The sequence below is a fragment of the Lissotriton helveticus genome, chromosome 11, assembly GCF_964261635.1.
Source record: "Lissotriton helveticus chromosome 11, aLisHel1.1, whole genome shotgun sequence".
In the NCBI taxonomy this organism is placed as follows: Eukaryota; Metazoa; Chordata; class Amphibia; order Caudata; family Salamandridae; genus Lissotriton; species Lissotriton helveticus.
In genome coordinates, this window is record NC_136072.1 from 68,720,937 (window position 1) to 68,734,224 (window position 13,288).

General features: G+C 47.7%; 1 protein-coding gene across 21 annotated transcripts in view; it reads left to right on the plus strand.

Moving 5' to 3' along the window:
- EIF4G1 (eukaryotic translation initiation factor 4 gamma 1) overlaps nucleotides 1–13,288 on the plus strand; it is a 980,016-nt gene that overhangs the window by 250,396 nt on the left and 716,332 nt on the right. For all 21 annotated transcript variants that reach the window (XM_078666154.1, XM_078666151.1, XM_078666155.1 and 18 more), the window contains one exon: nucleotides 6,785–6,881. In XM_078666154.1, the coding sequence (XP_078522280.1) occupies nucleotides 6,785–6,881 (97 nt within the window). The remainder of the gene's footprint in view (nucleotides 1–6,784; nucleotides 6,882–13,288) is intronic.

Below are 13,288 nucleotides of genomic sequence, written 5' to 3' on the forward strand. Positions count from 1 at the left end.
TAAGGCTTTGAGGGAGCAGCCCCTGAAGCTGCTAGCGGGCTGACATGCGACTCGGGCAAATGTCATTGTCCCTGTTGAGAGGAAGGTCCCGGGACAGTTCCAGGAGTCCTAAGTCCTTTTCGTCCCATTCGAATTCGTCCGGGCATTCATGTCTAAGATGTGCAAAAAAACGCAACAAACAGACTTATCAGTCAGCCAATGCGACGGAGGAAATTTAGTGTTTAAGGCCTAGTTGCTCAAACCTGGGCAGACACTGCACCTCCCCAGTTTTCTAGGAGCCGGAGTGGCCCCACTCAAATTAAGTAGCTTTGAGGCCATGAATCTCATGTTTGAGTGGCACTAGCACTGGTGTGAGGAACTGGGTGATGCCAGCGGACTGAGCATGTCTCAAGATAGTGGCATGATTTCTCCCCCTACTGTGGCTACAGAGGAGGAATGGTGATGCTCAGGGTGGCTGAGGTCCTCTATCTTCAGTTGCCCTCGGTTGCAGTCAAGACTAACATCTTGACAGAGGTGCTGTAACCAGGGGTCTTCTTGTAACCCCTACTCTCATACAACAAACCCTCACCAACATCCTTCTGTGGACCTTGTCTAATCCCTGCACTGGGGCTCTTGTGTATTGGACGTTTGCCTGCCGCCACCGCCCCCAGGGGTACCCAAATTACCTCACCCTGGAGAGCTTGGTGGTCCAAGCCTCCTTTTCTCTTGGTGCTTTCTCTGCTTGCTCCCCCAGACAGGGAATCCAAGAGGCTGTTCAGCTTTGGCAAAAAAAAATTCCACCAGCCATGAGTTGCCGTCTGGGAATACTGCATGCTTATTCCCACACACGCTGTGGGACAATGTTGTGCAAGTGCTGCCACAGGTCCCGCAGGAGTCCTGGGTCATTGCCTTCCACGCAGTCAAAGATAGAAGCGAAGCATCAAAGTTCACTATTTGCTGTGGATTGGACACGACCGACTCGCTGGGCAGAGCGGTTTCGACGACAGTGGCCCTCGGATGCCACGCCTAGCCGAGAATGCCTGGCTTTTCAGGGGATGACAAAGCTTCCCTCATGGATATGCCCTACAATGGCACCGGTTTCTTCAGAAACTAGGCAGAATCTCTGCTTGATAGCTTTAAGGACATGCTGGCCACGGTCAAGTACTTGGGCCTCTCAGCTGCCCCCCTTTTCCCCAAGTCTGCTCTTCTTATTTTGTGGCTAAGGGAAGGGGACTAAACATGCCAATACCCTCCCAGCCACCAAGCTGTGCATGCTTCCCAGCCTTTGCTAGGTCGTGGTATCCACAGACCCTGTTGGTGAGGTAGCCAGCTGTCTGGTCCATCTCCCCCCCTCAGAAGCTGCAGCCTCCAAACCTACCTAATCTCACCCCTCAAGATAATGTAGGTCCAGTTGCTGGCCGCTCCTCCCCCCCTTTAAGGGTACTACTCCCTCCCAGTCATCCTCTTACAACTGGCTGAAATAGAATGCCTTGTCCCTGCTCCAAAAGGACGTTGTGGTTCTGTGCCAAGCGAGCCATAGAGGGTTCCAGTTCCAGAAGTAGGCTGTGGTTGCTAGTCCCGCTACTTACTGGTCCCCAAAAAGGAAACCTGCCTTTGTCCTATTCTAGATCTCCGAGCCCTCAACAACTTCCTCAAAAAAGAAAAGTTCAAGATGCTCACATTGGATTAGGTCTTGTGTGCCCTGGACTCAGGAGACTGGATGGTAGTGTTGGACTTGCTGGACACCTATTTTTACATCCCAGGCCTGCCTGCCCATTGGCACTACCTGCTGTTTACGATGGGCCTAGAGCATTTTCAGTTCACCATGCTCCTTTTTTGCCTTGCCAGGGCCCCTTGTTTGTTCACCAAGGGGATGGCGGTAGTCGCAGCTCATTTGCACAGGTCAGGGGTGCCAGTCTTCCTCTATCTCGACAACTGGCTGCTGAAGGCAGGCTCGCCCCAGACTTTAGTCTCCCACCTCCAGACTACAGTGAATCTCCTGTATTTGCTGGGATTCACGATCAACATGCAGAACAGGAGACCTTCTCACACACCCTTTTATCAGAGCTGTTCTGGACAGTGTATTTTCGGGCTTATCCTCTGTGAGTCCAGGATATTCAGGCAATGATGCAGAGGGTTCAGCCTCTATTCTGGGTTTTGGTTAGACTGGCTCAGATACTGCTAGGCTCATGACCTCCTGCATCCTGCTGTTGACAAATGCAAGATGGCATATGGGTGCTCTGAAGTGGGGCCTGAAGTTCCAGTGGGCACAGCATTGGGGAATCTCTCCCACATGGCCCAGATCTTGAACTGCAAAGGACCTGCAATTGTGGCTACCAAATCGTGATTGGGTCAGAGGCAGACCCCTCTCCCTTCACCAACCACATCTCACAGTAGTGACAGGTGCGTCACTCCTGGGATGGGGTTGGCACCTGGGAGAGGTGGTGATTGGTGTCCCTAATCTCCAGCTGAATCTGCACTCTACATTGGCATGCTAGATCTTGATGCGACCTGACTGGCATTGAAAGACTTTCTACCCTCCAACGGAAGGCTGTTGCAGGTGTTCACGGACCACACCACTGCATGTGGTACTTCAACAAACCGGGCAGTGTGGGGTTGTGGACCCTTTGTCAAGAGGCTCTGCGTCTATGGGCATGGTTGGGACAGCAGGGCATATCCCTGATGGTTCAACACCTGGCAGTTTCCCTGTACACCAGGGTGGATGGACGCAGCTGTCGATACCTAGCGGATTCCAATGGAGTCGCCACCCAGAGGTGGCGCAAGGTCTGTCAGAAGTGGGAAGAGCCTTGGTTAGATCTGTTCCCCCTCAGCTAAGAATGTGCAATATCAGTTTTGCGCACATAATTTCCAATGCTGCTCTTGGTCGAAAACGCTTTTAGTCTCCTGTACGCCTTTCTGCCCATATCACTTCTGTGCAGAGTTCAGTGTTAGGAAAGACCTGGCCAAAGTGGCTCTGGACTAGACGCAGTCTGGTATCCCGAGCTTTTAAACAGCTCTCTATCCTCTGATCAGGCTGCTCCTTCTGGAGGATCTTCCGTTGCAGGGGAAAGTCCTCCACCCAAACCTGTCCCATCTCAGTCTTCCTAGATTGAGCGGCAGCAGTTGACACATTTCGACCTTCTTTCTCAAGTTTGTAACATTCTTGAAGCCAGGCGTTTCCCCACCAAAATTGGATATTCCTGTCATTGGAAAAAACTTGTGGCATGGTGTTCATTGAACAAATTGATCCCTTTTCTGACCCTCTTTCTGAGGTGATGTTCCATCTTTTCCTTGCTCTGCTCTGGCCAGTCTTGTGCTATCTTACTGCTTTCTGCATTCTTTCCTCTTCCAGACCAACCCTCCCTTTTTAAAGTCTCCTATTGTAAATAGGTTTTTGAAGGGTCTTGTGCATTTGTTTCCCCCTTCCATTATGCCTGAGTTAGACATTAACTTGGTTCTGACATTCTTAATGTGCTCTCCTTTCGAGCTTCTACACAGATGTCCTCTCAGGCTGCTCATCAAAACCTCCTTTCTTGTGGTAATTACATCAGCCTGGATGGTGTGAGCTGTAGGCTTCATCTTCCAAGCCTCCATTATTCTAAATCGATCTGGACAAACTGGTGTTTCGCACTAGGGCCTCTTCCTGCCGAAAGTGGGCACACCATTTCGTGTGGCCCAATTTGCCACCTGGCCCACCTTTATGCTCCGCCACAGCTGTGTAAGGAAGAGGAGTGACTGTCTCAATCAACTAACATTTGTAAAGCACATCACGGTCACCCCTAGGGGTATATGGGTGCTGTCTTAGTCGAAGAACCACCAGGTCTTGAGTCTTCCTGAAATCTGCCAATGGGGAGCTGAACGGAACTTGAAGGAAGGTCGTTCCAGGTCTTGCAAGCGATGTTGAAGGTGCAGCCATAGCTGCAACATATGCGGGGTGAGCGTGGGGGTGAGTAGCATAGGTGTCTAGTGGGTTGTTGGAAGTTCAGTTGCTTGATGTAGGCAGGCCATAGGTCACGGGGGGCTTTAAAGGTGTGAGGATGCTGAACTGGCATCTCTTCGGGATGGGGGAGCAAGTAGAGGTCTCAGGTTGGGGGCGATGTGCGTCTGTGTGGGCGGTCCAGGATGAGTCTGGCTGCAGCGTTCTGTATAGTCTGTAGTCTTTTTGAGGAGCTGGTTGAGGTTGCTGGTGTAGAGGGTGTTGCTATAGTCAAGGTAGCTGGTATCGAGGCCCTGAGTGACTGACTTCCTGGTGTTGGTTGGGATCTATGAAGATTCTGCATAGCATGTGAAGTGTGTGTAAGCATTAGCAGGAGACTGCGTTGAGTTGTCTTTCATGGTCAGTTGGCTGACTATGATGATGCAGAGGTTACATGTATGGCTGGCTTGTGTGGGTGTAGGTTGGAGTTCTGCAGGGTGCCAGCTATGGTCCCATGCAGAGGTGTTCTTCCCGAAGATCAGTAGTTCAGTTTTTTGGGAGTTGAGTTAAAGGCAGTTCTCATCCATTTGGCTACATTCGTCATGGCAGTTCAAACTTTGATTGCGGCGTTGGAGGGGTCCTCCTTCAGCAAGAGATCAGTTGAGTGTCAGCATAGGAGATTGTTGAGTCCATGGGATCTGACTGTGAGAGGGATCATGTAACTGGACAGAGTGCGGCAGAGGGATGGTCCGAAAAGAGCATGGTCATTCTGTCTTGACTGCGCACGAGTTCTGGGTGGACGCCCAACGTTCCGTGGGGTATGTTGGTGCGATGAAGGGTCAGGCATTGCAGAAACTGACCATCTCTCGATGGGTCGTTCTTTGCATCAAGACCTGCTATGCACTGGCAAAGAAGCAGCCTCCTGAAGACTTAACGGGCTCATTCCAACAGAACTAAAGCTGTGATTCCTGTGTTAGCACTTGGGGTCCCAGTCCTGGACATCTGTGAGGCAGCAATGAGTTTACCTAGCATTACTGCCTAAACAGCCAGATTCGCAAGGATGGGCATTTTGCCCTTTGCTCCTGCTGGACTTCCTAGTTCAAATTTGTCCGCAGACCCACCACCGGGAATGGGATTGCTTGGGTATCTATTCAAAAGTAGAGAATCTGCGGCTAGAAGTCTGATGAACCATTTACTTACCTTGGGTAACACCTTGTGTGGTAGACACAGTATCTAGCCAAAGCTTCCCTAATGACCCACCTATCTTCTGTTCTGCAGACATATGTCTAGGGCTGATCTCTTTAAGGGCCGCAGGTTGGACACAGCAGTCTTAGTGCACTTTATGGCTCTGCGCTTCTCGTGTGGAAAGTCGTGAAAAGTAACTGTTGTCAATGTGCCAAGGTTGCACATATATATGTGATACGGATGTCACTTCTGACGTGGATGCTGCTACTGCATGGATCAGACTGATTACACTTGCTGGTGCACAGGGTTTACTGCTCAGTCTTCCGGATCCAGTGATGCCTGGGGAAGTTCAAAGGCAAGGAATCTACAGCTAGATATAGTCTGTACCAGATTAGGCTTTACTCAAGGTAAGTAACTCATTCTTTCCACCCAGGTCAGCACCAACACTAATGTGAAACCTTAACCTTGTACTGACAGAACTATTGAAATCACCCTTTGAACTTCAGCACAAGGCAGAGCTATGATTCCTGACCTTGAAAAACGCCCTCCTAATTGCAACCATATTACGTAGGGTGAGCAAACTACAAGAACTATCCATGCGGGAACTCTCCGTACAAATAAACAGACCAGATTCTTATGTGGAGAGACCCACACTTTCCTCTGAGTCATTTCACAGTTCCACGTGAATCAAAAGCTAAAAACACTTGTTTTATTTGGAAAAAAAAATAGCTTGAACAAAAAAACATAGGCTGAGAGCCCTGCACATGCTGGACTGTACTCAGGGCAGTGATGTACTACCTGGAAAGAACAAAGGAAGTGAGGAAGGGAATCCAGTTCTTCATATCCTTTGCAGATCCAAGCAAAGAATCCCCAGTAACAAATGGCACAGTTGCAAGATGGATAGTGCAGACTATACAGCGGAGCTACCAGAAAGTTGGCACACATTTGGAAACCAGACCTGTAGCGCATTCCACAAGTAAAAAAAAAGGGGCCAACTTAGCGTACCAAGCAAAGGTGGCAATAAGCAACCTTTGCATGGCAACCACCTGGTTATCAGTCCACACCTTTACACAGCACTAATATATGGACTCTTAGTTGAACAGTGTCACAAGTTGGGCAGAGAACAGAAGCACCTGTTTGCAAACTCAACCTCATTTTAACACCATCTACAAGAGGATCCAGAGATGCCGCAACAATCGATGCACAGGATGTGAATCCAGAAAAGGATTCATCCTGCAAAAAGAAATGGTCACTTACCAGTAGGAGTAATTTTGCAGCTTAAAGAGTTTTCTGGATTCACATGGGACTTTCCACCTCCCAGGAAAATGACAATGTGTCAGGAGGGTTGCATACTGTGATAACTTAAATATGGAAGGGATCACCGACCTAGTTCACCATAAAGGGACAAAATCTGAAGATTGCGACCAGACAGGTTTACGAGGCGCATGCCTGACTTCACAAGAGGACGTGCATAGCACCAAATGGCCACAATGCCCAGCAATAGCAACCATGTTACTGAGAATGTCTAGGTTTGGGTGCTGAAGGCAGCAAAAGAGTTCTAGGAAGTAAAACTGTTTAGCCTGGTCTCTCACCTATCCCATTTTCACTCTTCTTTCCTGCAACGTTTTGTTGAAGTCCTAGTCAAAGGTTTTCTGAGTAGCAGGCAGTTTGATTTTGATTATAATCTTGCACTTTTCATCACAGGGTCGTTCATACGTTGTCCCACCTCAGCAGTATCCAGTCCAGCCGGGCGCTCCCAGTTTCTTCCCTGCTGCTAGCCCTACAGAATACGGAACATACGGTAAGGACCTATTTGAGAACACTTGAGAAACATCAGACTTGGTCATCTTGTTAGAGTTTACCACCTTTTTGTTTTAATTCAGAAAGAATAAGCTTGAAATGATCAAAGGCTGATCTGATTAACTTAATTTTGTTAAATTTAAATCTTCAAAACCTAATGTTTTTGATATCATTGCAAAAAGAACAAATCAATGAAGAGCATATCAAAGGCTTTTAAAGTGATAGTATTAAAACTGCACCACCTGGTGGTTGGTGATGCAGTAAGTGATGCTTCAGCGCTGGACTCCTCTCTGGATAACCCAGTTTAATATTTGCTGTTAGTAAACAAAGATTGACTAGAGTGGCAGGACCATGGATGTATTTTTCTTTAGAGTTCTGCATTATTTAGAGTTACAGTGAGTACACAACAGACCTAACTGTGGGGAGACAGTATGGCACAGAGTACACATTACTCAGAAGGATGTTGCTGTCTGTCCACACAGCCAACCACCAGACAATATCTCGCTATGTTGTGGGATGGGCAAGAGGTGAAGAGAACTCAGTTTCTAAAACATCCTCAAATCAGAAAAAATGTAGCTCGCCAATTCCTCTTCTGTAGGAATGAATACTCTGTGCCAATATAGCCAAGATTGTTACCTTTGGTATTGGAAAAAATATAAATCTACCCCGCATGATTCCCACATAGTAGCATTGAGGGCAGTGACTTGCCACACTACGTCCTCCACCAGACATGGGACATATGCGTCGCCACTGGAACCAAGCTTAACCGGCTGATGAGCCTTAATTGCGAAACCAGTCCTGGTTTGCTTGCGTTCTGTTTCAGGGAAAGCCTAGTCTGCATTTCAGGCTGGGCGGTTGAATTGGAGTAGGGTGAAGACTGATTTACATACACCTGGGTCCAAACTGATGTGGCCTGGTGTTCAAAATAATGGACTGGTGTAGGAAAATGCTCCTCTGACAGTCACTCCCACTTTTTGCTTGGTAAATTATTTGATTTTTGTCTGAAAGTGCACTTGTTCCTGCTAACCAGGACCCCAGTACCAGAGCTTTTTTCCTAAACTCTACAACTGTTTCCCCAATTGACCAAACCTTTGGCACCCTCTAAGTCCCTAGTAAATGGGACCCTGGTACCAAGGGCCTGAGAAACTAAGGAGGGCCCCTAAGGGTTGTAGCACGAATTGTGCCACCCGAAGGGACCCCTCACCAAGCCTACGCAGCCTACGCAAGACTGCCATTGCAGGCGGCATGTCTTGGTGCAGACAAAAGTGAAAACACATGTCGCGCATCCCTGGGTGCCATACCCCTAAAACTGCATGTAATCTTTATTAGTTATCCCCAATGCTGCCTGACAGCCCGAAGGCAGGATGCTGAATATTACATGCGAGGGCATACCTGCATGACTAGATATGCCCATGTGATTGTTAGTCCTATTACTGCCAGTGCAAATGGACCGGGAAGCCATTTTAAAACATGTGCTGGACACTGGTCAAAACAAGTTCTCCAGCTACATGATTGCTCATCTAAAAATAGGGATGTTTGGTATCAAACATCTCGTATTGGTAAACTAACACACTGTTAAATTTAAAAAGACATGCTCTGAGAGGGCACCTTAGAGGTGCCCCTTAACCTACCTGACTCTGTCCTTCTTGACTGGTTTCTGCAGGGTGAGAGCCTTCGCTCTCAGTAGACCCAGAACAAATGCCAGTATGGGAAGAGGATGTAACCTCTCCTCCCACAGGATGGCCTGCCGATTAGCCTCCATGCGCTGGCGAACTTGAAGCAAGTTGCTGCCTTTGGAATGCGGCTGGCTTCCTTCGCAGTAGATGAAGCCAACCCCCACTTTCCAGAGCCCCCTTGGCACCTGGACAGGTGATAAAATTAGCTAGTCAGATAGATGTGCTGCCTTCAGGCTAGTACTACCCCTAAGGTGGGCTACTGTGAGGTGCACACTATTTTTCAGAAGTAGCCATCTTTGCGATGGCATACTTTGGAATTCAAAGACAGGGTTATGCTCACTTACCACAGAAAATGGTCCTATAGGGGGCGTAGTGACCATAGGGATCAGTTGCCTATTGGCTACTACCCTACACTCCCCTACGCCCCTACATTAAGTATTTAGGGTAGCTCCTGGCACCAGAGGATCATATCCTGATGACCTAAGAGGAGACGGAAAAGCTGCAAAAACCGAGAAGAGAAGCAACAGCTGACCTTGTACCAACCCTGCTGGCTTGTCTGCATCCCTAGTTGAAAACCGCACCAATGTCAACTCGTCCTGCCGCTGTGACTTTCGAAGGCAGGCAGTCCTTCCAAGTTTCTGAAGACTGAAGACCTCCTGTGAACAGCAAACATGTACTTAAGAATCGCCAAAAGAGAAGACTGAGGCCTCCGGACCAGCCAAACCCAACACCCAAAGCCACTACTGCACCTGTTGTCTCCGACCCTATATGAAATGAAATGGCCCACAGTGCCAACAAGGTTCCCCCGTCCTCCAGGACTAGTAAATCGTGGTTTCAACCCTCATGGACGCGCCTGCAGCCTCTGCATGCATTCCCACTCAACCATGACTGTTCCAGTAAGGAAAAACCCGACGCCCAAGGACACTCCTGCACCCGTCGCTCCTGAGCATTGGAGAAGAGGAACAAAGGTGTCCCCGAGCATCGCAATGCCTGGGCCCACTTCCTGGTTCAGCCAGACTGGCTTTCTAGCCTGAGCCTCTTTTTCTAGCCTGATCCCCATTGATGCACTTTAGGCTCCAGATACTCTTGTCACTGGTTGTGTACAGTTGGTGCTGCCTTGGACCTTTCCCACCACTCACCTCAACTACTGGAGATTGGTCCTTTAAGTCGATGTACTGTATCTGTTTTCAGAACTTGTTGTTGCTTTCATACGAGAATGTTGCACAACCTGGAAACTGCACTGTCCACTTTTTAAAGTGAAAAGAATTTATATTTGAAAATATACATACCTGAACTGTTTTTCTCTGATGCTGAATCATATATAAAGATACTTGCTATTTTTATAAAATGGTGGGGAATCTCTCTGGAGTTGTCCTTTATTAATCATGTGTATTTGCAAATGTCTTGCACTCCTCTGTGTTAAGCTTAAGGGTGCTCGACCACACTACCCCCTAATAGAGCACAGTGGTATTGCTTAGCAAGCCCTTATCCACTCATAAGGGAATCTCTTCACATTGTATATTAAACTATTGATATATTGGATAAACAGCCAGCTTCATACAACTGGGATGTTTCTCAGGGTAATTACCAGTGGCTGAAATATATTCAAGCATTCCATCCATCACTTATTTGTATTTAGTGTGATGCCCTAAGTGGGATTGGTAGGCCTAGACCTCGGACCCGTTCACACTGCCACTGGAACCAAACTATACCCAGCCTGTGAGCCTTAATAAGGGCCTAACCGGCCCTAGGTTGCTTGTGTTGCAGTTCAGGGAGGATCTAGTCTTGCACAAATGCCATCAAACCCTTGCTCTTGTTCTTGGGTGTCTACTCCTTCCTCACTCCCAAGGACAGTTCTCAGGCCAGTCCTCTACCTCGGGACCCTCAGCAAATGCATCCTGTCAGAACATTTTCATATGTTAACCTTTCAGGATGTCATCGCTCTGCTGGCACGAGGCAACTTCATGACCGCATTGGATCGAACACTCTTATTTCCATATTCCTATCCATCCCAGTCACACCACTTCTTACGCTTTGTGACCGCCATTACAAATTCTGTATTTGAGCTGCAAGGGTCTTCACCAAGTGCCTAGCAGTAGTTGCTGCACACCAAAGACTTCCCATTTCAAGATGATTGTCTGGTCAATAGCTCAGAGATTTCAGTTCCTGGGCCATACCCACTCTGCTATATCTATCCTTCCCAGCCTAAGGTTTAACATACATTTGCCAAATGACATTGCTTCCTCTCTAGATACAGCCCTTTCTAAGGTAAACCCCAAACTAAAGTAATATTTAAACCCTACTCCCGCCTACAAAGGGTTGCGGCTTTTCCTGCATCTCATCCCTCTTTCAACCGATTTTTCCTGTCAGAACAGTAATGAGTCTCCTGTGCATGATGGCCTCCATTTCCCTAGTGCCCAGTGACAGACTGCTTACATGCCCGCCTGAACAGTGCTGTCCGTTACCAACGCGCGCAGACTGAGACGTCCTCCCAGCTTCCCTGCTACACGAGTGATTGCTGCGGCGACACCATTCTACCGATCTTCCCACCCGACAGTGCTGAAGGTTAAACATAAAGGAACAAGATCTTTCTTATTTTTTTTTTTTTTATCAGGATCTGTGGAATGAAGGTTCAGGGAGCCCCTAAATACTGAATTTAAGGGCGTTACAGGTAGGGTAAGGGCAGGGACCAAAATGGCCTTGTCCTGGGAACACCTCCTAGCCTGCTCCTCTCTGGTGGGAGGGGGGCAGGAACCTAGCTGTGATTGGGCAGGGCTCCCCATCTTCAAGATGGCTGGAGCCCGGGTTCGTGCTTCACCTAGCCTCCCCCACCTGAGGGGGTGGGGTTGGCACAGGCTGGCACAACCCCTTCCTGACGTAGGTTTTCCCGCCAATCTTCCCGCCAGAGTGAGGTTCAGGACTGGTGGGTGCCAGTTGCTGGGTACAATGTTCTGGAGAAGCTCAGAGGCCTTTGAAGGTTCCACCTGTGCATCCTGGGGGAGGAGACCTAGCACCTCGCCCAGTATGTGCATTGTTGCAGGCCCAGGAGAGCGGGGGCTCTCCACCCAGGGGTCCAGCAACATGTATGCTGTGTGGCAGCCTAGGCAGCCTCTCAGTCCAGACGTGGATTGTAGGTTAGGTTTCAGGGGGCATCTATAAGATGCCCGCTGGTTCATTTTATATTTAACCTCATACTGGCATCAGTGCAGGTTTAATGTGCTGAGCAGTTTGATACCAAACTTCTCAGTCTTCAGTGAAACCATCATGGAGCTGTGGAGTTCTTAATGACGACCTCCCAGCACCATATACTCTTAAATGGCAGCACTGCACTTAGTGCCCAGAAATGGCCCAGGGTACTGTAGGGGCACAAAGTGGGTGCATACCAATGCAAAAAAGATGGCACTTTCTCACAGTTCCCCAACAGAACCATTGTTGTTTACCTTACTTACCCAGGTTCTGAGCGCTACTGGGTTACCCCATTATTTCTAATTGAAGAGTTTTTGCAGCATGCATCTTTTCTGGATTCACACTTCATTTTTCTGCCGTCTTGTAGTTGAGGGGGGTGGGGGGGTTGGAAAAACCTCTAGGTGATACCAGTGGTGCATTGGCACAGATCTGAAAAACTGTCCAAAAATCCCAAGGTTACCCTGGCACCAAAGACCACGATAATCGAGGACGCAGAAACGCATATAACCCCACAGGTTAAACTCTAATGACACTGAACTGACCATCTCCAAAAGGCCTTCCAGATCGAAGAGGGCGGAAAATAACTGAGCGATAAATGTGTGGCGCCATTAGGAAGGCTGTTGCGTTCTATATCAAACAAAACTCTTGATGTCGAAAGGAATAATTGCAGGCTCGAGGGCAAAATGGAGGCCTTCATCAAGAGGGAATTTGACCAATACCTCAAGCCAGTGGTTCTTTTCCTTTTGACTTCTGTGGAGCCCCACTTGAACATTACTGGAACCCGGGGACCCCCACTGCATTATTGGAATCTGGGGACCCCAAATTAGTTATTTCTTTTCTGTAAGCCAGGGTCCCTTGCCTAAGCATTTTTGATGATTTGAATCGCAAAAACGTTGCAATTCAAATACAGAAACAAGCATTCATGAAACAATTATGCAAATGATAAAATATTCTCAAACAAAGGAAAAAATATACAGGGAAGGTTGGAGCATTTGTAAATTCAGGTAAGCGTTAAGCGTCAGTCAACAGAAGTAACGTCCCCTAAATGCACTCTGAGTTTGGTTTTCATTGAATAATTTCAAATGCAGTTTTTCTTGATTTGAAGTTTATTTCATACTTATTTAATTGTTCTTGTTGATGATACTTTCATCTATACATTATTCCATCATAACGTTATAGGAAAATCAACTCATATTTCTGCCCAATGCATTTCGGGCGATGGCCCTTCATCAGGGGACTTGGTCCTATAAACAAATCCAATATGACATGTTTTAATTTTACATGTTTTCTACAACAGAACCTGTAGCAAAGAACACGAGGAGCCACAAACCTTAATTATCAACATTTAAAATCAGACCATCACAGAATTCCAGATCCAAACTTTACAAAAGGGGACCTCCTTTGTCCCCACGTACCATTCAAACTTCTTAGAAACGCAGGTCTGCGTATATAAATTTCTCAGGAGTTTACGCCTTAGACATTTTTTTACAAACGTTGTGCAGAAAGACGACCAAGAAACCAACACCAGATCAGACACCCTTTTGGG